General features: G+C 43.0%; 2 protein-coding genes across 3 annotated transcripts in view; one reads left to right on the top strand and one right to left on the bottom strand.

Moving 5' to 3' along the window:
* The window catches only part of wdr12 (WD repeat domain 12), a 52,323-nt gene extending 46,151 nt beyond the window's left edge, over positions 1-6,172 (top strand). Inside the window, exons 12-13 of one of the 2 annotated variants that reach the window (XM_078228701.1) lie at positions 821-893; positions 2,035-6,172. In XM_078228701.1, the coding sequence (XP_078084827.1) occupies positions 821-893; positions 2,035-2,112 (151 nt within the window). In that variant the 3' untranslated portion in view covers positions 2,113-6,172. The remainder of the gene's footprint in view (positions 1-820; positions 894-2,034) is intronic. The other variant, XM_078228702.1, reaches the window with a different exon arrangement.
* A 10,609-nt stretch (positions 6,173-16,781) lies between these two features.
* The window catches only part of unc80 (unc-80 homolog (C. elegans)), a 505,340-nt gene continuing 497,782 nt past the window's right edge, over positions 16,782-24,339 (bottom strand). Inside the window, exons 65-66 of the mRNA XM_078227718.1 lie at positions 19,811-20,136; positions 16,782-17,051 (exon numbers count right to left, since the gene is read on the bottom strand). Coding sequence (XP_078083844.1) covers positions 16,782-17,051; positions 19,811-20,136 — 596 coding nt within the window. The remainder of the gene's footprint in view (positions 17,052-19,810; positions 20,137-24,339) is intronic.

Genomic DNA, 24,339 nt, shown 5'->3' on the forward strand with positions numbered 1-24,339 from the left:
TGATGAGGAATACCTTTGCCAAAAATCCCTTCCCAGCAGGATTAAGTATATCCCACAGTGCCAGAATCAGCAGTCATCAATACAGCTTCCACTAATGCTGCTGCTCTTCCTGCTCCAAAGCTTAAAAACACCCGAGAGGTAAAGCTTTCTTTCCATTTCTGTGGAGAGTTAGGAGTGTGCACTTATCAATTGAACCGCTTTCTATGTTAGTGTTGGGAGTCATCACAAGTTAAAACTGGCTCTCTTCTTGGGAGGAGACTTTTGTACACTGCAAGAAGTGGTCTACAAATCTGCCACTGGATTAGAGTTGTCTGATTCAGTAAACACTGGGAGTAGGTACATGGATGCTGGACACCTGGTGGGCGCCATGGTGGCAGAGTGGTTAGCACCACTGTGCCTCAGCTCCAGGGACCCGGGTTCGATTCCCGGCTTGGGTCACTGTCAGTGTGGAGTTTGCACATTCTCCCCGTGTCTGCGTGGGTTTCCTCGGGTGCTCTGGTTTCCTCCCACAATCCGAAAGACTTGCTGGTTAGGTGCATTGGCCATGCTAAATTCTGCCTCAGCGTACCAGAACAGATGCTGGTGTGTGGCGACTAAGGGATTTTCACAGTCACTTCGTTGCAGTGTTAATGTAAGCTTACTTGTGATACTAATAAATAAACTTTAAAAAAACTTTGCAATCTTACTTGAATAAGTACCAATATAAAAGTGGTTTTGAAAATGGCTGGTCTGGGTCAAGTTGCTAATGTTCTGAATTTCAGTTAAGTCATTGTTTGAGCCCATTGATTGCTCATAATTACTTGCATCTTTTCTGTTTTAGTTCTAAGGCTCCTTTATATGATATGAATGCACATGAAGACAGAGTACTCTGTGTAGACTGGGCAGAGAATGGGGTAAGCATTCGTCGTGTTTGGCTGCCTTGGCATATAACTTATTTCTTCTTTATGGATTGTACTGGTGTGAAGAAAAGTTAATGGATCAGCACTTATCATTTTTTGATGTTTAAATATCTTCAACCTTTCTGACTAACTGAGGGTAGATATCAAAATAAAACTTTTAAAAATTTTATTATTCCTCCTACCTACTAAAGTGTGATTTGAGTAATGCATACATTAAAAAAATTGCCACAGAAACCCACATTTTTCCTTATTACTTTCCTCGCCTTTCAGCATGTCTAATTGAATGTCAACTTCCAAACCTGAGATGCCTTCACCTGTGGTGAATTGCAGAGAAACTGTCATTCTGCCAAACTGATGGAATGATAGTTCCCAGGCAATAGAAATTTGCTTCTGGTGGATTTAGGTCTGTTGTTTATTGGTGAGAGCTTACAGCAGTAGTTAGCGCACTAAGTAACCATAAAAATGGCTGTGGGATCATAGAATATTATAGTGTAAAAAACAGCCCATTAAGTTCAATATATTTTTTCTCAGTAGTCACATGAACTTAAAGCCACACTGCTTTAACAATATCAAAGGTGGGATAAACGTAATTCATTGACCAGAAAATGTTATTTGTCTTTTCTCTAGGTCATTCTAGTGTCATGGTGAATTGGGGAGATCCAGAGACTTTTAGAAAAAAGTGGCATGAATTTGGGAAAGGTTTGAAGATAAAAACTGAGTAGGAGAGCTTATAACCCACAAGAGACTTAGCTGAGTTTTGATGTTGCAAAAGGTGAAGTGTTGTTCACTGGAGGAGATATACTGGAGTGGTGGATAGTGAAGATTGCAAAGGGGATAAGAACGTGTGATCTTGTGATGCGGGTTTGCATAACTGCTTCTAGAGTAGATTGCTGAATGAATATTAGAAAGAGAGGCAGCGCCAGCGCCTTCATCTGATGAAAGCTCTTCACTCCTGAAATTGATCTTGTACCCTTGTATTATGATCTGAAATTGCATTAAAGAATAAAAACAAACTGAGTAATTACACAGAAAAGGCTCAGTGGCTTATGAAGATCTTGAGAGGTGGGAAGATAACTTATAACATCAGAATATTGGGATGGGGAGACAAATTAATTTTTTTCTTTGATCTTTTCAGTTGCTGTTAAGTGGTGGAGCAGACAACAAATTATTCTCATTCAGATATTTGACTCCCACTTCTGGCGACGGAGCATGAGAGAGAATCCCAATTTGTTAAATGATGGAAGACCAAAACCCCACCAGAGGATACCATCGGCTTCATTGAATTACTTCATCAGACCTTTTCTTCCAATTTTTCTGAAACCACCATACAAAAAATTGAATAAGATCTGTTTGCCTGCCATGACTGTCCTGAGTTCTGATCTCATTCTGTCAGTGCTAGCCTTAAAAGAGTCAGTGTTATAATGTTTGAACGTTGTTTCAATAAGATTATTAGCATTGGGATTTAACCTTGGATATGAAGAGCTCGAGTGCATTTCAGTGAGGGTAAGGAGGGTCCAGGTGAGAGAGTTTACTGCTGCTATAGGTTTTTCAGTCATCTGTAATAATACTGATTCTAATTTTTTTTAGAAGTTTGCGCTGGAGTTTCTAATTTTGTACTAAAAAAATCTGTCCATGTCAATACCCATTCTAAATGTTAAACATACCATGGTTGATTTAATTCCTTTAGACCCATTTACATTGTTTCCTCCAAACTTTTACACTGATGTCGCCATCAAGACAATATGATCCAAGCATTCACCATTATCTCCTGCACTCTTGTTAATCCCTCCTGGGCCATTAGCATTGTAGTTGATGTGAACCAGGAGCTGAGCGCATTTTTGGGTTGGTCTGGATGATGTAAACAACTTACTGCTCACAGCAGGTTTTTAGCCTGGTGTTGTATGCCAGATAACTGTTTTGGGGATTTTCTTGCCTTGGATACGTGTCATTTCAGAGAATATGTCTATTTTCCTTGAATTTCTTACAATTCATAATAAAATTATAGAATCATAGAATTGTTACAACGCAGAAGGAGGCCATTGTGCACCTGCACCAAATCTCTGAATGAGCAATTCACCTAGTGCCAGTCCCTTGCCTTCTCCCCATATCCTATTCATTCATCTTTTTCAAATAGTGGTCTATCTTTTTTGAATGCCTCAATTGTATCTGGCTCAGGCAGTGCATTCAAGAACTCAACCACTGTTGTGTGAAAATGTTTTTCCTCGTGTCACTTTTGCTTATTTTGTCAATTACTTTAAATGTGTGCTCTCATATACGTCCATGAGTGGGAACAGTTTATCCCTATCTACTCTGTCCAGATCCCTCATGATTTTGAATATCTCAGATCTCTCAGCATTTGATCCAAGTAAAATAGTCCCAACTTTTCCAATTAATCTTCCATTACTGAGGTTCCTCCTTCCATGAACCATTCATGTGAATTTTTTCTGCACTCTCTCTGTGGTCTTTACATCCTTTAGTGTGGTGCAAGAACAGCTCCAATGCTCCAGCTGAGGCTGAACTAATGTTTTGTGTAAATTCAACATAATCTCCTTGCTCCTGTTAATAAAGCCAAGGATACGGTATGCTTTATTAACCGCTCTCTCAACCTGTTCTGCGATCTTCAACATGCTTATATACCCAGGCCCTCTGCTTCTGCAGCCCCTTTAGAGACCTAGCCCGTTCACAACTTTGTATTAAAATAACCATAGGAGGCACTTGCCCATTGTTTTTATGTAAAAAAAAATCTTTAATGACCTAGCTTAAAGGAACAGCGTTCACCATTTGTCAAAAATAATTAAATGTATTGATGGGATTTAATCAATCACCTCGGATTCTGCAGAATGTTCCTCTGGACAAAGATTGATAAAAATCCTGAAGTGTTTCTGTTTACACCAATTCTCTGGCACTGTTCCTAAGGTAATGATGGGAGATCAAGGAATCATAGAATCATGCAGCGCAGAAGAGGCCCTTTGTCCCATCGAGTCCACACTGACACATTAGAAACACCTGAACTCCCACCTAATCCCATCTGCCAGCACTTGGCCCATAGTCCTGAACGTTATGATGAGCCAAGTGCTCATCCAGATACTTTTTAAAGGATGTGAGACAACTTGCTTCCCTCCCAGGCAGTGGATTCCAGACCGTCGCCACCCTCCGGGTAAAAAGGTTTTTCCTCCCATCCTCCCCAAACTTCCTGCCCCATACCTTGAACCTATGTCCCTTTCTGACTGATCCTTCAACTAAGGGGATTAGCTGATCCTTATCCACTCTGTCCATGTCTCTCATAATCTTGTACCCCGATCAGGTCACCCCCTCAGTCTTCTCTGCTCTAACGAAAACAACCTCTCTTCATAACTTAAATGTTCCATCCAAGGCAGCATCCTGGTAAATCTCTTCTGCACCCCCTCCAGTGCAATCACGTCCTTCCGATAATGTGGCGACCAGAACTGCAGACACTCTAGCTGTGGTCTCACCAACTTCAACATGACTTCCGTGCTTTTGTAATCTATGCCTTGATTGATAAAGGCAAGTGTCCCATATGCCTTTTTCACCACCCTACTAACATGCCCTTCTGCTTTCAGAGATCTGTGGACAAATATACTAAGGTCCCTTTGTTCCACAGAACTTCCTAGTATCCTACCATTCATTGAATACTTCCTCGTCAAATTACTCTTTCCAAAGTGTATCACCTCACACTTTTCAAGGTTAAATTCCATCTGCCACTTCCCACCCATTTGACCATTCCGTCGATATCTTTGTGTAGCCCAAGACCTCCGCCTCACTGTTAACCACCCATCCAATCTTTGTGTCATCTGCAAACTTGCTAATCCTTCCCCCCACATAGTCATCAATGTCATTTATATAAATAGCGAATAATAGGGGGCCAACACAGATCCATGGCACACCACTGGACACTGATTTCCAGTCACCAGAACAGCCTTCTATCATCACCCTTTGTCTCCTACAACTGAGCCTATTTTGAATCCACTTTATCAAATTACCCTGTATATCATGTGAATTTACCTTCTTTACAAGTCTCTCATTTGGGACCTTGTCAAAGGCTTTGCTGAAATCCATGTAAACTACATCAACTGCACTATCCTCGTGTACACACCTGGTCGCTTCCTCAAAAGATTCAATCAAATTTGCTGGGAATGACCTCCCTCTGCCAAAGCCATGCTGACTATCCTTGATCAAACTTTGCCTCTCCAAGTAGAGATAAATGCTCTCCTTCAGAAGTTTTTCTAATAGTTTCCCAACCATTGACATGAGACTCACTGGTCTGTTGTTCCCTGGTTTATCTCTACAACCCTTCTTAAATAGCAGAATCACTGACAAAATTCTACTTTCTTGTTTTCCCTTGTTTTGAGGGGGGGCGGGGGGGTCTTTAAAAGTTGAAGAAGTATGAGTTTTTCCATAATGATTATAAGTTTCAATTCCCCCTGTAATAAAGATTAGAGTTATAGAGATTGGAGAAAAGGAATAGCGATTGTTTTCCTGTCAAAAACCATTTCCTCAGCTTTGGAGATTGATTTTGCAATATAGCAAGAAGTGGAAAAGTAAGCAAAATAATGAACAACAACCACCTACATTTCAGCAACTTCATTTAAAAAGCTGAAGCAGCCGCTGTATTTTGGCATTATATTTAAGAGGAAAGTATGTCAAACCATTTGTTTTTAATTCAAGGTTCTGAGAATATTTTCCTGAAGTGCCCTAAAATTAATTGTTTTGTAATTTGAATAGAAATTGATTTAATTTATCCTAGAAATTTGAAGAAGAGTAACCAGTTGCACATCATAAACAAGGTTACTTTTGCCTTGAATAAGAAGTAACAATCTTGCAAGTCAAGCTGAAATATCTATAACAGTTAGGAGATCTCACTAAAAATAATTAATTTTCCTGATTATCAATGCTGCTGGCAATAAACACTGTACCTCTCCAGTGCGGAAAGCTGAATTCTGGAAATAACCAGTTGACTGGAATTTTTGTCAGAAGGCCCCATAACTCAGATTTGCCACTGGTTGTGCTGCAACCAATTGTGAATAAAGAGGAAGAAAAGTTAGCAAATAGATATAGAATCATTATCATCACACTGCTTTCCCCATCTTGGGCCTGTTGGTAGTTCTAATCCTGGAGCCTCAAGTCCTTTTGCAGATCTAGTTTTGAGTAGTTTGAGCAAGAAAAATTGTAGTTTGGTCATTTTAGTACAGTGCAATACTTAGTTAAAATAAAAAAATACTGTATTTGGACAAATAAAACAAATTTTCTCAGTGCTTTGTAATGTTTTGTTATTGTTTTACGTCTCAGGTACATGTTTATATTTGGTTCATACACTTATGGTTAGGCATTCTAACTTGATAATCCAGAAAATGCTGAAATCCAGAAATGACTTGAACCAAGCATTCTGAAGTGAGGAGGTTGCAGTGTACTAACAAGTATCTTTTCAAATTGACCATTACATTTGTGCTAAACTTCAGCCAGATAAGCCTTCCATATTTCAGGATATTTAAAACCAAAAGAAAAAATGCTGGAAAATCTCAGCAGCTCTGGCAGCATCTGTCAGCTTTGACAAAGAGTCATTTGGACTCGAAACGTCAGCTCTTTTCTCTCCTTACAGATGCTGCCAGACCTGCTGAGATTTTCCAGTATTTTCTCTTTTGGTTTCATACTCCAGCATCCGCAGTAATTTGCTTTTATTCAGGATATTTAAGCCTGGGCAATTTACCACAATTTATTTAATGCAGGAACACTTCCAGACAACATTTGACACTCAGACATGGGAAATTTGATAGGTTACCAAACAGTTGTTCAAAGAGCAGGTTGTAAGGAGAAAAGAGAGGTTGAAAGTTTTAGGGACAGAATCCCAGAGCTGAGGGCTTTGATAGCTGAAGGCGTGGACTTCAATGGAACTTGGAACACATGAGGACGGCCTAAACCGGGATGTTGGATTTATGTCACATTATCAGTAACCCCCACAGCTTGCCTCCTGGACTTGCAGAATTTCACAAGCTGTTCTGTCTGGAGACAATACACATCTCTTTAACCTGTGTTGAATGCTCCCTCCACCCACATTGTCTGTACATTTAAGACCTGGCTAGCTGTAGAGATTTGCATTCTAATCAGTATTCTGTAATTTGATTTCTGTGTCTGTGCCCTGTTTGAGAACAGATATCCACTCCATCTGACGAAGGAGCTCTGCTCCGAAAGCTTATGGTATTTGCTACCAAATAAACCTGTTGGACTTTAACCTGGTGTTGTGAGACTTCTTACTGTGCTTACCCCAGTCCAACGCCGGCATCTCCACATCAAGGTTATATAAGGCATTGGTGAGGCTGAATTTAGAGTATTGTGTACAGTTTTGGTCACCTAGTTACAGGAAGGATGTAAATAAGGTTGAAAGAGTGCAGAGAAGATTCATAAGGATGTTGCCTGGATTTGAGAAGATGAGTTACAGAGAGAGATTGAATAGGTTGGGACTTTATTCCCTGGAGCGTAGAAGAATGAGGGGAGATTTGATAGAGGTGTACAAGATTTTGATGGATATAGATAGAGTGAATGCAAGCAGGCTTTTTCCACTGAGGCTAGAGGAGAAAAAAACCAGAGGGCATGGGTTAAGGGTGAAAGGAGAAAAGTTTAAAGGGAATATTAGGGGGGGCTTCTTCACGCAGAGAGTGGTGGGAGTGTGGAATGAGCTACCGGATAAAGTGGTAAATGCGGGGTTAACATTTAACATTTTAACTTTTAACATTTAAGAAAAACTTGGACGGGTTCATGGATGAGAGAGGTGTGGAGGGATATGGTCCAAGTGCAGCTCAGTGGGACTAGGCAAAAAATGGTTCGGCACAGACAAGAAGGGCCAAAAGGCCTGTTTCTGAGCTGTAATTTTCTATGGTTCTAACAATGGTAGGAATTTTTGGGGGTTATTCAAGGAGGAACAAGAGAAATTCATCCCGAGGAGGAAACATGCTGAGGACGAGGCATCCATGGCTGACGAGGGAAGTCAAGGACAATCTAAAAGCAAAAGAAAAAGCATACAAAGTGGCGAGGAGTAGTGGGAAGCCAGAGGATTGGGAAGCCTCTAAAAGGAAGCAGAGGACAACTAAAGAAGCAATAAGCAAGATGGAATATGTGTGTAAGCTAGCTAGTAATATAAAAGAAGATAGATTCTAAGATTGGAAGTTTTTTCAATACATAAAAGGTAAGAGAGAGGCAAAAATAGACCTTGGACCACTGGAAAATGAGGCTGGAAAAGTAATAATAGGAAACGAGGAAATGGCAGAGGAACTGAATAGTTACTTTGCACAACTCTTCACGGTGGAAGACACCAGTATGAGGCCAGAGCTCCAGGAGAATCAGGGGGCACAGGTGAGTATGGTGGCCATCACTAAGAAGGTTCTGGGAAACTGAAAGATCTGAAGGTGGATAAGTTACCTGGACTACACCCCAGGGTTCTAAAAGAGAAAGCTGAGGAAATTGTGGAGCCATTGGTGATGATCTTTCAGGAATCACTGGAGGCAGGGAGGGCACCAGAGGACTGGAAAGTAGCTAATGTAACACTGCTGTTTAAGAAGGGAGGGAGGCAGCAGACGGGAAATTATAGGCTGGTTAGCCTGTTAAGAGTAAGATCCTGGCATGAATAGAGTATTGGTTCACTGGCAGAAGGCAGAGAGTGGAGATGAAGGGGTCTTTCTCAGGATGGCAGCCAGTGACTAGTGGTGTGCCTCAGGGGTTAGTGCTGGGAACACAACTTTTCACAAGATACATTTATGATTTGGAAGAAGGAACTGAAGACACTGTTGCTACGTTTGCAGATGATACATAGATATGTAGAGGAACAGGTAGTATTGAGGAAGCAGGGAGGCTGCAGAAGGACTTGGACAGGTTAGGAATCATAGAAACACTACAGTGCAGAAAGAGGCCATTCGGCCCATCGAGTCTGCACCGACCACAATCCCACCCAGGCCCTACTCCCATATCCCTACATATTTACCTGCTAATCCCTCTAACCTACGCATCTCAGGACACTAAGGGGCAATTTTAACATGACCAATCAACCTAACCCGCACATTTTTGGACTGTGGGAGGAGACCGGAGCACCGGAGGAAACCCATGCAGACACGAGGAGAATGTGCAAACTCCGCACAGGCAGTGACCCGAGCCGGGAGTCCTTGTTCAAGATTCTCTTAAGGTTAACGTGCAGGTTCAGTCATCAGTTTGGAAGGCAAATGGAATATTAGCATTCATGTTGAGAGGGCTAGAATACAAGAGCAGGGATGTACTTCTGAGGCTGTATAAGACTCTGGTCAGACCCCATTTGGGCTCTGTATCTAAGGAAGGATGTTCTGGCCTTGGAAAGGGTCCAGAGGAAGTTCACAAGAATGATCCCTGGAATGAAGAGCTTGCCGTATGAGGAACGGTTGAGGACTCTGGGTCTGTACTCGTTAGAGTTTAGAAGGATGAGGGGGGATCTTATTGAAACTTACAGGATACTGCGAGGCCTGGATAGAGTGAATGTGGAGAGGATATTTCCACTCGTAGGGAAAACTAGAACCAGAGGGCACAACCTCAGGCTAAAGGGATGATCCTTTAAAACAGAGATGAGGAGAAATTTCTTCAGCCAGAGAGTGGTGAATCTGTGGAACTCTTTGCCGCAGAAGGCTGTGGAGGCCAGGTCATTGAGTGTCTTTAAGACAGTGATAGATAGGTTCTTGATTAATAAGGGGATCAGGGGTTATGGGGAAAAGGCAGGAGAATGGTGGTTAGAAAAATATCAGCCATGGTTGAATGGCGGAGCAGTCTCGATGGGTGAGTGGTCTAATTCTGCTGCTATGTTTTATGGTCTTATGGTCTTACTTGTGCTTCATTTTGTAACACAATATAACTGGATTGACCAATTCCTAAAGTGTATGGTACTGCTTTATGATTCTACAGAATTCAATGGTATAGTTCGTGACGAAGAATTCCCCATATGCCCTGATCTTTGTTCCTTCCTCAAACATCACCAAAATATCTCAACTGTTTTTGTGATCTTGCTGGATATAGAATGGCTGCCACATTCACTTAGATAACAATAGTTACAGCAGTACATATTGGTTTATCATTTTAAGCTTATTGACAAAATAAATCTGCAAAGAGCAATCGGGACTAGATACTACCCATTCATAGTCAATGGACAAATTAAATCTAGACAATGTAGAATTTTTGAATGTTACAACATACAACCAGCTCATATATCTAGCCCATTCCAATATTCTCTACAATTCGTCCAGACCCCAATCTCTTACTTGCCGCAAGCATTATCCATCAAGCAATTTTCCAATTTCTTGTTAAAAACTGTTATATATTGCTTCAATAATATTTTGTGAGAAAGAATTTCACATTCTAAGTTTTAATTCAGATTTTGAAGATCCAACTTAAATATTATACTTGTCATTGCAACAATGGATGAATTTTTTGAGGCAAACATTCATATATAAGCTGAAATGTTAGATAAACTGAATGTCTTGGACAATTGGAAAACAATAAAAATCAGGAAAATAAATAAAATGTCCTGGGGAAATTAAGACACATCAGAAAGTAGCCTCAGTATGTTGAGGTAGCAGTGGTCTCAGGCTCAGTGATTTAATTGGTATTTGGGATTATACAGAACTAGTTGCACCAGTGCACTTGTATACAGGGGATACTTTAAACATACTTCTAACACTTTTGACTGTACTTGTGCTTCGATTTGTAACACAATATGACACAAAGTGGAAATACTCTATAACCCTTAATACTTGGAAACCTTTATTATTTTATCTGCATCCAGCTCTACTGAAAAAAGCCCAACTTCTTATCTTCATTACTAAAACCCTAAAATACTGTAATACATAGATTTCAACAGGAAGATAGATGTCAGTAAGCTTAAGAGTACTATTTTGGCTAGTGTGCAATAGTTTTATCAATGAAATTATTTAAGTATGTTTTGTTCTCTTTGCAATGTGGATGTTCTGCTTTTTACTTTTAAGATTCAAAAATTGGAGAAAGAGACACCCTCTTTCTCACCCGTAAAGGCATTTTGCTGTTGTTTCTGCTTTCTCGTGGCCTGGAATTTTGAGCCCATCCACTGTCTTTAACTGCACAGCAAACTCATTAATTCATAGCAAATCCCTGCCAGATTATTTAACCACATACAATGCGGGATGGTGGCCCCTATTTGACACTGTTGTTAGTATCCTAACGCAAAATCATGCCCATGGACAAAATACTACATGTAAAAATAATTTAGAAAGCCGTTGATTGTCACTAAATTATTTCAAGAGTTATAATTAGTTGGAACATCGTAATTGACGGGTGTAACTTGGAATGAGAAACAATGCACAAGTTCAATAAACAGTACTTAATAATGCACAATTAATTATACCTTATTTGCAACTCCATTGACATCAAACAAAGAACAAAGAACAATACAGCACAGGAACAGGCCCTTCGGCCCTCCAAGCCCGCGCCGCTCCCCGGTCCAGGATTGAATCCTGAATCCAGGATCCCCGCCCAATTTTCCAGCCTATCTACATACCAATATCCTATCCACCGAGCTGTCCCCCACAGCTACGATGCTTTGTTCATTACAACCTATTAACTCACCCCCACCCCCCCATTCCAGACCATGTGATCTCCAGGGAGAGGCGAAAACCCAGAGTGAAAAACCCCAGGGCCAATATGGGGAAAAAAAAATCTGGGAAATTCCTCTCCGACCCCCTGAGGCGATCGAAACGAGTCCAGGAGATCACAATGGCCCTGATCGGAAAATGCTTCCCAACCCTAGTCATTTCCACTTCCACGGGAAACAAGGAACAATTAGCCCGTGCCGCTCCCTGGTCCAAACTAGACCACTCTTTTGTATCCCTCCATTCCCACTCCGTTCATATAGCTGTCTAGATAAGTCTTAAACGTTCCCAGTGTGTCCGCCTCCACCACCTTGCCCGGCAACACATTCCAGGCCCCCACGACCCTCTGTGTGAAATATGTCCTTCTGATATCTGTGTTAAACCTCCCCCCCTTCACCTTGAACCTATGACCCCTCGTGAACGTCACCACCGACCCGGGGAAAAGCTTCCCACCGTTCACCCTATCTATGCCTTTCATAATTTTATACACCTCTATTAAGTCTCCCCTCATCCTCCGTCTTTCCAAGGAGAACAACCCCAGTTTCCCCAATCTCTCCTCATAACCAAGCCCCTCCATACCAGGCAACATCCTGGTAAACCTCCTCTGTACTCTCTCCAAAGCCTCCACGTCCTTCTGGTAGTGTGGCGACCAGAACTGGACGCAGTATTCCAAATGCGGCCGAACCAACGTTCTATACATCTGCAACATCAGACCCCAACTTTTATACTCTATGCCCCGTCCTATAAAGGCAAGCATGCCATATTGCCTTCTTCACCACCTTCTCCACCTGTGACGTCACCTTCAAAGATCTGTGGACTTGCACACCCAGGTCCCTCTGCGTCTCTACACCCTTTATGGTTCTTCCATTTATCGTGTAGACATCAAGAAAATGGTTCTTCATAATGTTAAAAAATTAGTTTCTGGTTCTATTTTTTGCCTTTGAAAAACACATTTCAATGCTGCTAAAAGAGGAAAATAGTGAATTGCAAATTCGTGTACTGTTTATTTCAGTATTACATTGTTCTTTACATAGACTGGAGTCAAGTAATACAAATGTAGTTTTATTATTTTGACTGACAAGAAAGGCAGATGTACGAAGGAAAATGTTACTTTGGAAAACTGCTGCATTGAGGCATGTTTCAATAAAATTCTATTAACTGTATTCTACATTATTGCACATACTTCCAAAACATGTGTGCCAACGGTTTCCTAAATGCACATGATGATGGCTGTATTACATAGAAAAAAAATTCCAACTCCATTGAAAGACAAATGAAGTCACCAGCTCACAACACTCAAGTTCAAATGTTCCATTTTCTATTACTCAAAACTGTATTAAAATGTGTTACTTGGACTTGACTGCCTGTCCAGAGCATAAGAGCCAATTTTAGGTGAAATAGCAGGTGCCAAGCACTTGACGATTACAATGCACCTTTATGTGCACATCTACACAATTTGCTCCCACCAGGGCAATTGAAACAAGGCAATTAAAGCATACAGCAACTGCTTCGTCAAGTAAAACAACAGACTGGCATGTTCATTTTATTCATTTGTGAGCCAAAAAAGAATCAACAAGTAATTGAAAGAACTTCCTGCAATGGAGATTTTCTGCCTTGAATTAATGTTTGTTAGCTTAACTAGGGAAACATGATTCCTCCAAATTCCTTGCACTTTGAGTTAATGCCTTCAGCTCCAACATTGTGGATAAGTATCATGGGAAAGCGAAAGAGTAACTTTACAGTTTAACTCATCATAAGCTTCCCATGGCAGAGTGTGTGATAGACACTAGCTTCAGGGAGGTGGTCACACCATAGGTTCAGACTGGTAGATGGGTGACTGCCAGGAGAGGCAGGCAGATAAGGCAGGAATCTCCTGTGGCTATTCCCCTCTCAAACAGGTATACTATTTTGAATACTGTTGTAGAAACATAGAAAACTACAGCACAAAAACAGGCCCTTCGGCCCCACAAGTTGTGCCGAACATATCCCTACCTTCTAGGCCTACCTATAACCCTCCATCCTATTAAGTCCCATGTACTCATCCAGGAGTCTCTTAAAAGACCCTATTGAGTTTGCCTCCACCACCACTGACGGCAGTCGATTCCACTCGCCCACCACCCTCTGTGTGAAAAACTTCCCCCTAACATTTCCCCTGTACCTACCCCCCAGCACCTTAAACCTGTGCCCTCTCGTAGCAGCCATTTCAGCCCTGGGAAAAAGCCTCTGAGAGCCCACCCGATCTATGCCTCTCAACATCTTATATACCTCTATTAGGTCTCCTCTCATCCTACGTCTCTCCAAGGAGAAAAGACCGAGCTCCCTCAGCCTATCCTCATAAGGCATGCCACTCAATCCAGGCAACATCCTTGTAAATCTTCTCTGCACCCTTTCAATCTTTTCCACATCCTTCCTGTAATGAGGCGACCAGAACTGAGCACAGTACTCCAAGTGGGGTCTGACGAGGGTCTTATATAGCTGCATCATTATCCCCGGACTCCTAAACTCAATCCCTCGATTGATAAAGGCCAGCACACCATATGCCTTCTTAACCACCTGCTCCACCTGCGGGGCCGATTTTAGAGACCTGTGGACCCGGACCCCAAGGTCCTTCTGATCCTCTACCGTACCAAGAGTCTTTCCCTTTATATTGTACTCCTTCATCCCATTTGACCTGCCAAAATGGACCACTACGCATTTATCTGGGTTGAAGTCCTTCTCCGCCCAGTCTTGCATCCTATCTATGTCCCTCTGTAACTTCTGACATCCCTCCAGACTATCCACAACCCCACCAATCTTCATGTCGTCGGCAAACTTACCAACCCATCCCTCCACTTCCTCATCAAGGTTATGAAAATGACAAACAGCAAGGGTCCCAGAACAGATCCCTGGGGCACACCACTGGTGACCGACCTCCAATTAGAAAAAGACCCATCTATACACACTCTCTGCCTCCTTTGGGCAAGCCAGTTCTGGATCCACCGGGCAGCAGCCCCTTGGATCCCATGCCCTCTCACTTTTTCTAGAAGCCTTGCATGGGGGACCTTATCGAACGCCTTACTAAAATCCATATAAACCACATCTATCGCTTTCCCTTCGTCAATGTGTCACATTTTTGAAGAACTCCATCAAGCTCGTAAGGCACGAGGGGGGATAGCCTCTCAGGGGAAGATCCCAGCCGCAGCCAGGCCTGTGACACCACAACTGGTTCTGCTGTAGAGTAGAGTCAGGCTAAGTCCAAGCGAGTGATAGTAGTAGGAGACTCGATAGTCAGGGGCACAGACAGGTGTTTCTGTGGTCGCAAACAAGACTCTAGGATGGTGTAACCAAAAGAGAAAATGCTGGAAAATCTCAGCAGGTCTGGTAGCATCTGTAAGGAAAGAAAAGAGCTGACGTTTCGAGTCCAGATGACCCTTTGTCAATGACTCTAGGATGGTGTGTTGCCTCCCTGGGAGCTGCTCAGTGCAAATGGAGGTGGTGGGAGTCCATTTGTTCTTTTTTTAGAAGGTGGAGAAGGTAACAGAAAAACTTCTAGCTTTCAAAAACAAATTCCAATGAAAAATTATCTAGTTGTTTGTAAGTGAAATAAACTACGTGAGAGTGCACTGATGCAGGTTCTTACAATCATAGAATCTAAAATATAAATACATTTCTCACCGTTCCATAATACAGGTTATGTATTTGCTTCAATTTTGCGACCTTAAGATGAGTATATCACATTAACTTTAAAATATACTACAATAGAACTTCCATTACCTGCCATAATATAGCACAAGTCTTTCCTCACTAATAATTAAAACTCTCCAATGGTTTTACTTTCATGTTACAGTATGCAAGTACATTAAAATAAACTGAAGTAAAGCTTATGCCAGACACTGACATTACATTGAGGTAACATCTCATCCAAGGCAAAAATTCTGACAAGTTATCAGGAAGGCAACTAACTTTTGCTCAATTGTATATACATGTACATTAAATTCCTTGTCACTACAAGTTGACTTTTGACATCAAATTGGTTCATTTCTGTAGTAAAGTCACCATAGTCCCAAATGACCATAGGCTGCTCTCCCCCTCAAAGAGTGGTGATTTAATCTGAGAATCACCACACTTCAGGCGAAGGGCAAAGTTGAGAAGGCAGGCCCTTCATGAACTATCTCAACCATTACGGGAATTGAACCCATGCTGTTGGCGTCACTCTGCATCACAAACCAGGGGGACGGTTCTCCCAGCTGCTACAGCAGCGCAGCAGGCCAGGAAACTCAAGTGGAGGCTATTGAGCAGGCTTCCTGCTGGCCACCAGGGCCTCCACGAGTGTCTGGGCACTGGATTTCTGGCGCCATCAGCTCCACGCCACAAATCAACATGGAGTTGATTTAAATATTGAAATTTAAATTTACATATCATGATCTTGATTATGATCTCGGTGCTGACAGATCGGCGCATGCGCAATGGCTCACTCAGCGCAATGCTGCTGGCCTCTCCAGCGGGAATAGGCCCCGCCCCCAGCTTTTTCACAAGATTCATGCTAGTGCACTCTGCAGTGCACAGAGTGTGGGAGATTCCTTTTGAAAATCCTGCTAAAAGTGGCATTTACTGCAGTTTCTATGCAAATTCAACAGAATTGTTTTGGGAAAATCCCACCCAAGGTGTCCGGCCAACTGAGCTAAACTGACACTAATTTTTGTATTACAATGCATTCATGAACGTTTCTATTATAAAATGGCACAATGTTGAAACTGGAACACATAGACCACATACAATCAATGAAATATTACAGCAATTACATTTACAGTTGATAATTGGTTTCCTAACTTTGGTGTTTTAATGACTAGATTACTCAATATTGTTATTTTGTTGCTACTTTGTTGAAAATACAATGGCGCTTGAATCTACAAATTCTGTTATCACATTACGATTCTTCCCACATAACTACCTACTACCCTGTACTAACAAATCATAAGAATGAAACTTAAGGTTTCTTTATGGCAGCTAATATTTCAGCTAACTTTCTGATTTCATAAATATACCAAGTATCTTGAAACATCAAGAATATATCAATATCTTTGGATCTATCAACAGATCTAGGCTGTATTGAACACACAAAACTAGTCAGGAAAACACCAATGACAGGCAAATAAGCAAATACCGTTGAAACATTTACTAAAGAACCAACACTTGCCACACTTGAAGCAGAGTAACAATGAAGAATGAGGAAATATTCTCATGGTAAAGAATTGCATTAGATACGGGATTCATCCAGATTTACATCAGTCACACCAGATTCAACATCCAACAAACTGAATGGTTCAGAAAGAACTGGATTTTCTGACCCATTCTCTTCACTGATATGCAAGACGGTGTCTGCATGTTCAAGTAAGCTGCTTGATTCAAGGCCCGTAATGTCTTCACTGTCAGAAGGTTGGATCTCTTCTGAAGGTTCTGTCGGTGCTGCCGCCATTTTATCTGTCTTAGACTCTTCGTTTCCAGGCTCTGAATACGTTAGCTTCACCTGAGAAAAGGATAAGCACTGTTTTAAAAGAGAATAAGGAAAGAGTGGCACTTTAAAAAAATCCATTCTTCCAATTGTACAACACTCCGCAGCGGTCTCTTGCTCTATGACATGTGAATCTGGAAATTCCTAAAGTAAGCACTCTCCGTCTGTGTGAGTGAACTACCTCAGCTTTGTTCAATACCATCTTGACAGAATAGCTGGCACCGAGGAACTGATTCTGTGAGCATACCCCATCTCATTCCATAATTTTCTTTCTTTTAATTTTAATGGAAGGAAAGCTATACAATCTTGTAAACTGCACTCACAGTGCATGTTGACACAGTTCAGTAGCATTCTGTGTTATTGTGCGTAACTATTTTTAACAAGAATTTTGAGATCTGTTCTGAAAAATATCTAATGTAAAGTTTCATTAATCCTGGGCTGTCTCAACATCCTATTTCTTCAAAGCATCTTAGATGAGGAGTCTGCCCTACATTAATTTGGTTTTATCTTCAGTCTCATATGTCATATTCCATTCTTCAATTGAATGTGATGAAAGAAGCTACCCCATAAGTTTGTAAGAACAGACTGGTGTCTTGCATATTGATCTGCTTTCCTCCTTTGTGGGTACAAATCTGTACCAAGGTTTACAAAGTCTGTTTACCAAACAGGAGATTGCAGTCTCCTTTATTGCCAGCATATGCAGCTCCAGCAGGAGGCACCTCTGGGGACCTGGCCAATGGGAGCCAGAGCTTGAACAGGATGGTGGAGAGGAGAGACCTGACAGTGGAGGCAACCCGTCAGACTGAGGTTTTATCTCCTACTTACAAATGAGTGAGAGGCAGTGTCAGGCATGCCTATAATTGTCCAGAGACCTCGCACATCACAAATGTCATATTCTTTGTGAAGACCTGATGCCAAGTGGGGTTTAAAAGTTTATTTATTAGTGTCGCAAGGAGGCTTACATTAACACCGCAATGAAGTTACTGTGAAGATCCCCCAGTCGTCACACTCCGGCACCTGTTTGGGTACACTGAGGGAGAATTTAGCATGGCCAATGCACCTGACCAGAACATCTTTCTGACTGTGGGAGGAAACCAAAATACCCAGAGGAAACCCACGCAGACACGAGGAGAATGTGCAGACTCCGCACAGGCAGTCACCCAAGCTGGAAATCGAACCTGGGTCTCTGGCGCCGTGAGGCTGCAGTACTAACCGCTGTGCCGCTGTGTCTGCCAGTGGCTTTGAATGTGATGATAGCGTTCAATTTCTTTGTCTCTGGGTCTTTCCAGGAATCAACAGGGCACCTGCAGTATCTCTCAGTCCACAACACATTGCTGCATGAAGGTGAGCAATTGCCTTCACAGGAAGGCCCATCACTATGTCAGGTTTGCTCTGGACAAAGATAGCCAGGCTCAAGTTCACCGGCCTCGCAGCCATCCCAAAAGTTTAGGGTGTAATAGACGGCATCCATGAGGCTATGCAGGCTCCCTGTCGGCAGCACCTAATGTTCATAAATTGCAAGAACTACCGTTCCATCAATGTGCTAATCATCTGTGACTATCACAGGCACATCCTGCACGTGTGTACACATTACCCTGGGAGTTGCCATGACTCCCTCAATCCCGAGTCACTCCCAGGTGCCTGGGATTTTTGAAGGGCTAGAATGTCAGCAGGGTTGGTTGCTGGGGGATAAGGGCTCCTCATTTAAACGCTGTCTGATGATTCCCTCAAACTCGTGTCAAGGAGAGGTACAATGCTGCTTTAAGCTCCAAATGCTCCCTTATAGAGCAGACCATAGGGCTCCTGAAGATGTGTTAGAGATATCTGGACAACTCAGGTCGCTCTCTCCAATACACACTAGAGAGTGTTTACAAAACAAACCTGTTGGACTTAAACCTGATGTTGTGAGACTTCTTACTGCACCTACCCCAGTCCAAAGCTGGCATCTCCACGTCATGGCTACCAGTGACACCGCAAACTGTCGGCTCAAAGTGGAGAGGATCTCCAAGAAGATCGCGCATATCGACACTCTATAACGGGACACTGTCACTGAATGAGAGGGTGGCTAAACCTCGCGATAAGAGGATTCCAAGTACAAAATCACAACACCTTCAATTGACCAGAACATTCATATACCCATCCAATGACTTTCAATAAGTGCAGTTTATTTTCAGTGTTAGCACATCCATGAACCAGTAGTGACATTAACATTTTTAACTTTCCCAACCCTGCTGCTAACACCTTAGTGCAGTTCCGACATTCACAGCAGAGGTGGAGGCAGCCTGCTGATTGCTACATCCTGATATCTGTGATGCTGCTGGTGGATTGAGGCCTGATGAGGGTCTCCTGCTCAGGGGCAGAAGTGTCCTCGGTGCCCTACTGGAGTGAGTGTGGTTATAGCCACAGGGGCCTCTGAGGAGCTGCTATGAGGTGTCCTGAGTGGAGGCCTCTGGGGTTGTCCAGCTGATGCTCATCCTCCAAGTGGGTGCCTGAGGGCCCCAGCCTGGCTCCAGGAGGAGATGAGGTATCTGGAGGGAGGCCAAGGTGCCTGGTTTCCATGTCGCCTACATCCTGATGGTGCCCATGAGGATGTGTGATCACAGAGTGCAGGGCTGAGCACAAATCCAGCAGTATCTGCTGAACAAAGGTCTCCATAGTGGTCACTAACACTCCCAGGGTGACCACTAGGCACTCGCATATCAGAGCCGTGACATCGGATATAACATGGACAGGCCCTCTGTTGTTCGCTCTTGTCTGCTGAGTGACGCTCAAACCTCTGCCTGATGTTCCACTGTCTGCTGTTGCATCTCCATCAGTGAGCTGACAGCCATTTCCAGAGGCTCATCATCTGCCCTCCAAGTGCCAGAGACCTTGGTTGTCCCTGCCTCCGACTGCCACAGGGATGTGTCAGTGAGATGCTGTCCTGGAAGTGACCCCGAATCTAATCTGGAGCTAGACCTGAGCAAGATGTGTGTCTCTGGGTTGGTGCAGGTTGTGGCTGAGCGCTGTGATGGGACTTTGTGATCCCCCTCATCCTCGAACATGCTTTGGGGGCTTGGGCTGCTGCTCAGCTGCCTGACTGGCCACGATCTACTGGTGCCTACAAGAAAGAAAAGTACATAGTACATAGATTAATAGATGTTTACAGCACAAAAGGAAGCCATTCAGCCCATTAATAAATCCATGCTATCCCTGATTAATCAGTGTTTATCCAAGTGCAGATATATTCTGTCCCTCAGAATTCTTTCTAGGAACTTCCCCAACCCTGAAGTTATAATTTCCTGGTCTATTCCTACCTCCCTTATTAAATTACGGGGCAATTTTAGCAGTCCTCTAGTCCTCTGGTACCTCACCTATGGCCAGAGAGAATTTGAAAAGTACAGTCAGTACCCCTGATATCTCCTCCCTTGTCTCCAGTTGAGTGTCAGGATTTGACGAAATGATGGAGCTGTGATCCATACCACATTGTTGGGAGAGACCAACCTCCACTATGCCACAGGAGCGATCGCTGTCCTTGCCAACAAGGTTGGCTGCAGCCCCTTCGGATTCAATGAGGGAGAGTATCTTAGCCGTCCCTCCCCCAGTCTGGACTGCCCTCTCTTGTGCTCAGCATGGCCTGTATGAAGACAAAAAGTATGTGATCAGAGGAATGGAGCAGAGGTTGGGTTAAATGCGTGTCGTTTGATCTCCCTGGAAGGGCCAGAGGATGAGATGTGAGCAACATGGCAGGTGGGATGTTGGTGATGTACAAATTTCCATAAGAAAGTCAATGGTGATAAGTGTCCGCCGTTAATGGATGTGCATGATTCTAAAGAGAGTAGCCATTAGAGAACACGATGCCATGCTGAAATTTTGTTATTGGAGGGAGTTGAAGGATGATTTACCCTGTGAAAGTGGATGGCATCATTCATCCACTTCCTGTGCTGCATTGCGCTTCTGGCACAGTTGCCAGCTGCAATGACCTCCTGAGCGACAGGCTCCCAGACATGAGAGGTGACATTTGGGTGCTTCCTGGAACAATCCCGCAGATAAAGGACATGCATTTGTGCTTGGACTCCTCGAATCAATGCATTGAAGGACTGGCGGCTGAAGCAGGTGCTGTCTTCTTCTTGAGGGAGGTGGCCTTTTGCTTCTTGCTAGATACCATGCTGATCAGGCTCCTGGCGACAGTTGGGCTGGGGAGAGTGATATGAGTGTGTTGCACTCATGTTTAAATATGGCGCCAGCTCCTTCGAACATCACAGCTGACGGTGGCGGGCAGACGAATCACCTCCCTGTCCTCCAGGTGATTTGGAGAGACACTTGCTCAAGCATCATTAATGAGGGTCCAAGTGCAGAATTGGATGCAAGTTCACACCATTCCAGCCAGCGGGGGCAGTGCCACTAGAACCACTCACCGGCACACTTAGACCAAAAAAATGGAGAATTGCTCCCTTTGTATCAGCCAGAGGATTGGTTGACATTGGAAATTTGATGTGTGAGAAATTAAACCCAGATCCAACTATAATACAGCACAACTTTGGAATATAGTTACAATAAATCACTCAGACTACCTTTTTCAAATGTAAACACTTTTTGTTTATTTCTATATTTCCTCTGCTTTCATCCCTATTAGTATCTTCTCCTGGCAACAATTCTTCAAATACAGGCATGGGTGACACCACTGTCAGTAACCACCTTGAGAAACTCAAGACCTTGGAAAGATTACAGCATTTTTGGGACAAATTCTGAAGGATCATGAGCTGAAAATTATGGTGAAATGACTTACCGCCCTATTGCCACTGATGTTATGGTCTTCTTCCCAAGGCCTACAGATGAGTGATTGGAGTGCCTACCTGGAGTCAGGCATTAGCCCTTTATAATATGGATATTGGGATCCAATGAAATACATTAAACTCTTATTGCCATTTTAGGACATTACTGGGCAGACGTTGTGCTGCGCACACACTTATTTAGCATTATAGAACATAGAACATTGCAGCGCAGTACAGGCCCTTTGGCCCTCAATGTTGCGCCGACCTGTGAAACCAATCTAAAGCCCATCTAACCTACACTATTCCAATATCATCCGTATGTTTATCCAATGACCCTTTAAATGCCCTATCAAACATCTTTTTATGTCAGGCCTAGGGTTTGGCTCTTCTCTCTGTGACTGGATCCTGGACTTCCTCACCCATAGACTGCAATCAGTAAGGATAGATAACAACATATCCTCCACAATATTCCCCAACACTGGTACATCGTGAGGCTCCGTCCTCAGCCTCCTTATACACGAATGACTGCGCAGCCAAATTCCACTCCAACTCCATTTCGAGTTTGCTGATGACACCACTGTAGTGAGTCAGACCTCAAACAATGACGAGACGGAGTACAGGAAAGGGATAAAGAATCTGGTGAAATGGTATGATGATAATAATCTCTCCCTCGATGTCAGTAAAACAAAGGAGATTGTTATCAACTTCAGGAAGTGTAAGGGTGGGCACGCCCCTGTCTACATCAACGGTGATGAAATGGAAATCATCGAGAGCTTCAAATTTCTAGGTATTCATATCACCAACAATCTTCCTCGTCCCTCCATACTGATGCTATAACTAAGAGAGACCTCTACTTTCTCAGAAGGCTAAGGAAACTCGACATTTCCAGTACGACTCTCACCAATTTTTACAGATGCACCACAAAAAGCCGGATGTATCACAGCTTGGTATAGTTCCTGTTCTGACCAAGACTGCAAGACATTACAAAAGGTCATGAATGTAGCCTAGTCCATGACGCAAACCAGCCTCCCATCCATTGACTCAGTCTACATTTCCTGCTGCCTCAGAAAAGCAGCCAGCATTATCAATGACTCCACACACCCTGGATACACTCTCTTCCACCTTCTTCCATCGGGAAAAAGATACAAAGTCTGAGAACGCGTACCAACCAACGCAAGAACAGCTTCTTCCCTGCTGCCATCAGTCTTCTGAATGGACCTACCATATATTAAGCTGATCTCTCTCTTCACCCTATCTGTAACTGCAACACTATAATCTGCACCCTCTCCTTTTCTTCCCCCATGTACTCTATTAACAGTATATTTTGTCTGTATATCGTGCAAGAAATAATACTTTTCACTGTATCCTAATACATGTGACAATAATAAATCAAATCAAATCATTTGTTAGTTGATTAAGATATACCAGTGTCAGATTTTTAGATTATTTTCTCTGTACTTCCATCTCTTGTTCTGAATTGTTGCATTACACCTCCTCCAACTGAAACGCACCTCATTACCGATCCAAGTCATACTCAGGGGAGGGAGGGAACTGATATGGGCAAAATGTTGGCAGGCCCATAGAATAGCCTGTAACTGTGCAAATCGCTGTGCTTCTGTGGAGCTGGCAACCAATCTGCCATGAAGCCTGCCTCCTGCGCCTCCACAAGAACTTCCCTGAAGAGGTTCCTCACTATTTTACTTCCCTGCAGATCCAGTGGGTGGCGCTATCTAGCAAGTGCTACATTGTTACAAGTCTTTCAGATGAGATGCGAAACTAAGCTTTCTCAAGCGGATAAAAAAGATTCCATGGTGCTATTTGAAAAACACAAGAGTATTCCTGGTGTCCTGGTTATTATTTATCACAGTAAGAAGTCTCACAACACCAGGTTAAAGTCCAACAGGTTTATTTGGTAGCACAAGCTTTTGGAGTGTTGCTCCTTCTTCAGGTGAGTGAGGAGTTGTGTTCACAAACAGGGCATATATAGACTCAAACTCAATTTACAAGATAATGGTTGGAATGCGAGTCTTTACAGGTAATCAATCTTAAAGGTACAGACAATGTGAGTGCAGAGAGGGTTAAGTACAGGTTAAAGAGGTATATATCGTTTCCAGCCAGGACAGTTAGTAAGATTTTGCAAGCCCAGGCAAGTCATGGGGGTTATAGATAGTGTGACATGAACCCAAGATCCTGGTTGAGGCTGTCCTCTTCTGTGCGGAACTTGGCTATCAGTTTCCGCTCAACGATTTTGCATTGTCCTGTGTCGTGAAGGCCATCTTGGAGAACGCTTACCAGAAGATCAGAGGCTGAATGCCCATGACTGATGAAGTGTTCCTCGACAGGAAGAGAACACTCCTGCCTGATGATTGTCGAGTGGTGTTCATTCATCCCTTGTCGTAGCGTCTGCATGTTTTCCCAAATGTACCATGCTTCGGGACATCTTTTCCTGCAGCGTATCAGGTAGACAATGTTGGCCGAGTCGCAAGAGTATGTTCCGTGTACCTGGTGGATGGTGTTCTCATGTGAGATGATGGCATCTGTGTCCGGCA

The sequence above is a fragment of the Mustelus asterias genome, chromosome 14 (assembly GCF_964213995.1).
Source record: "Mustelus asterias chromosome 14, sMusAst1.hap1.1, whole genome shotgun sequence".
NCBI lineage: Eukaryota > Metazoa > Chordata > Chondrichthyes > Carcharhiniformes > Triakidae > Mustelus > Mustelus asterias.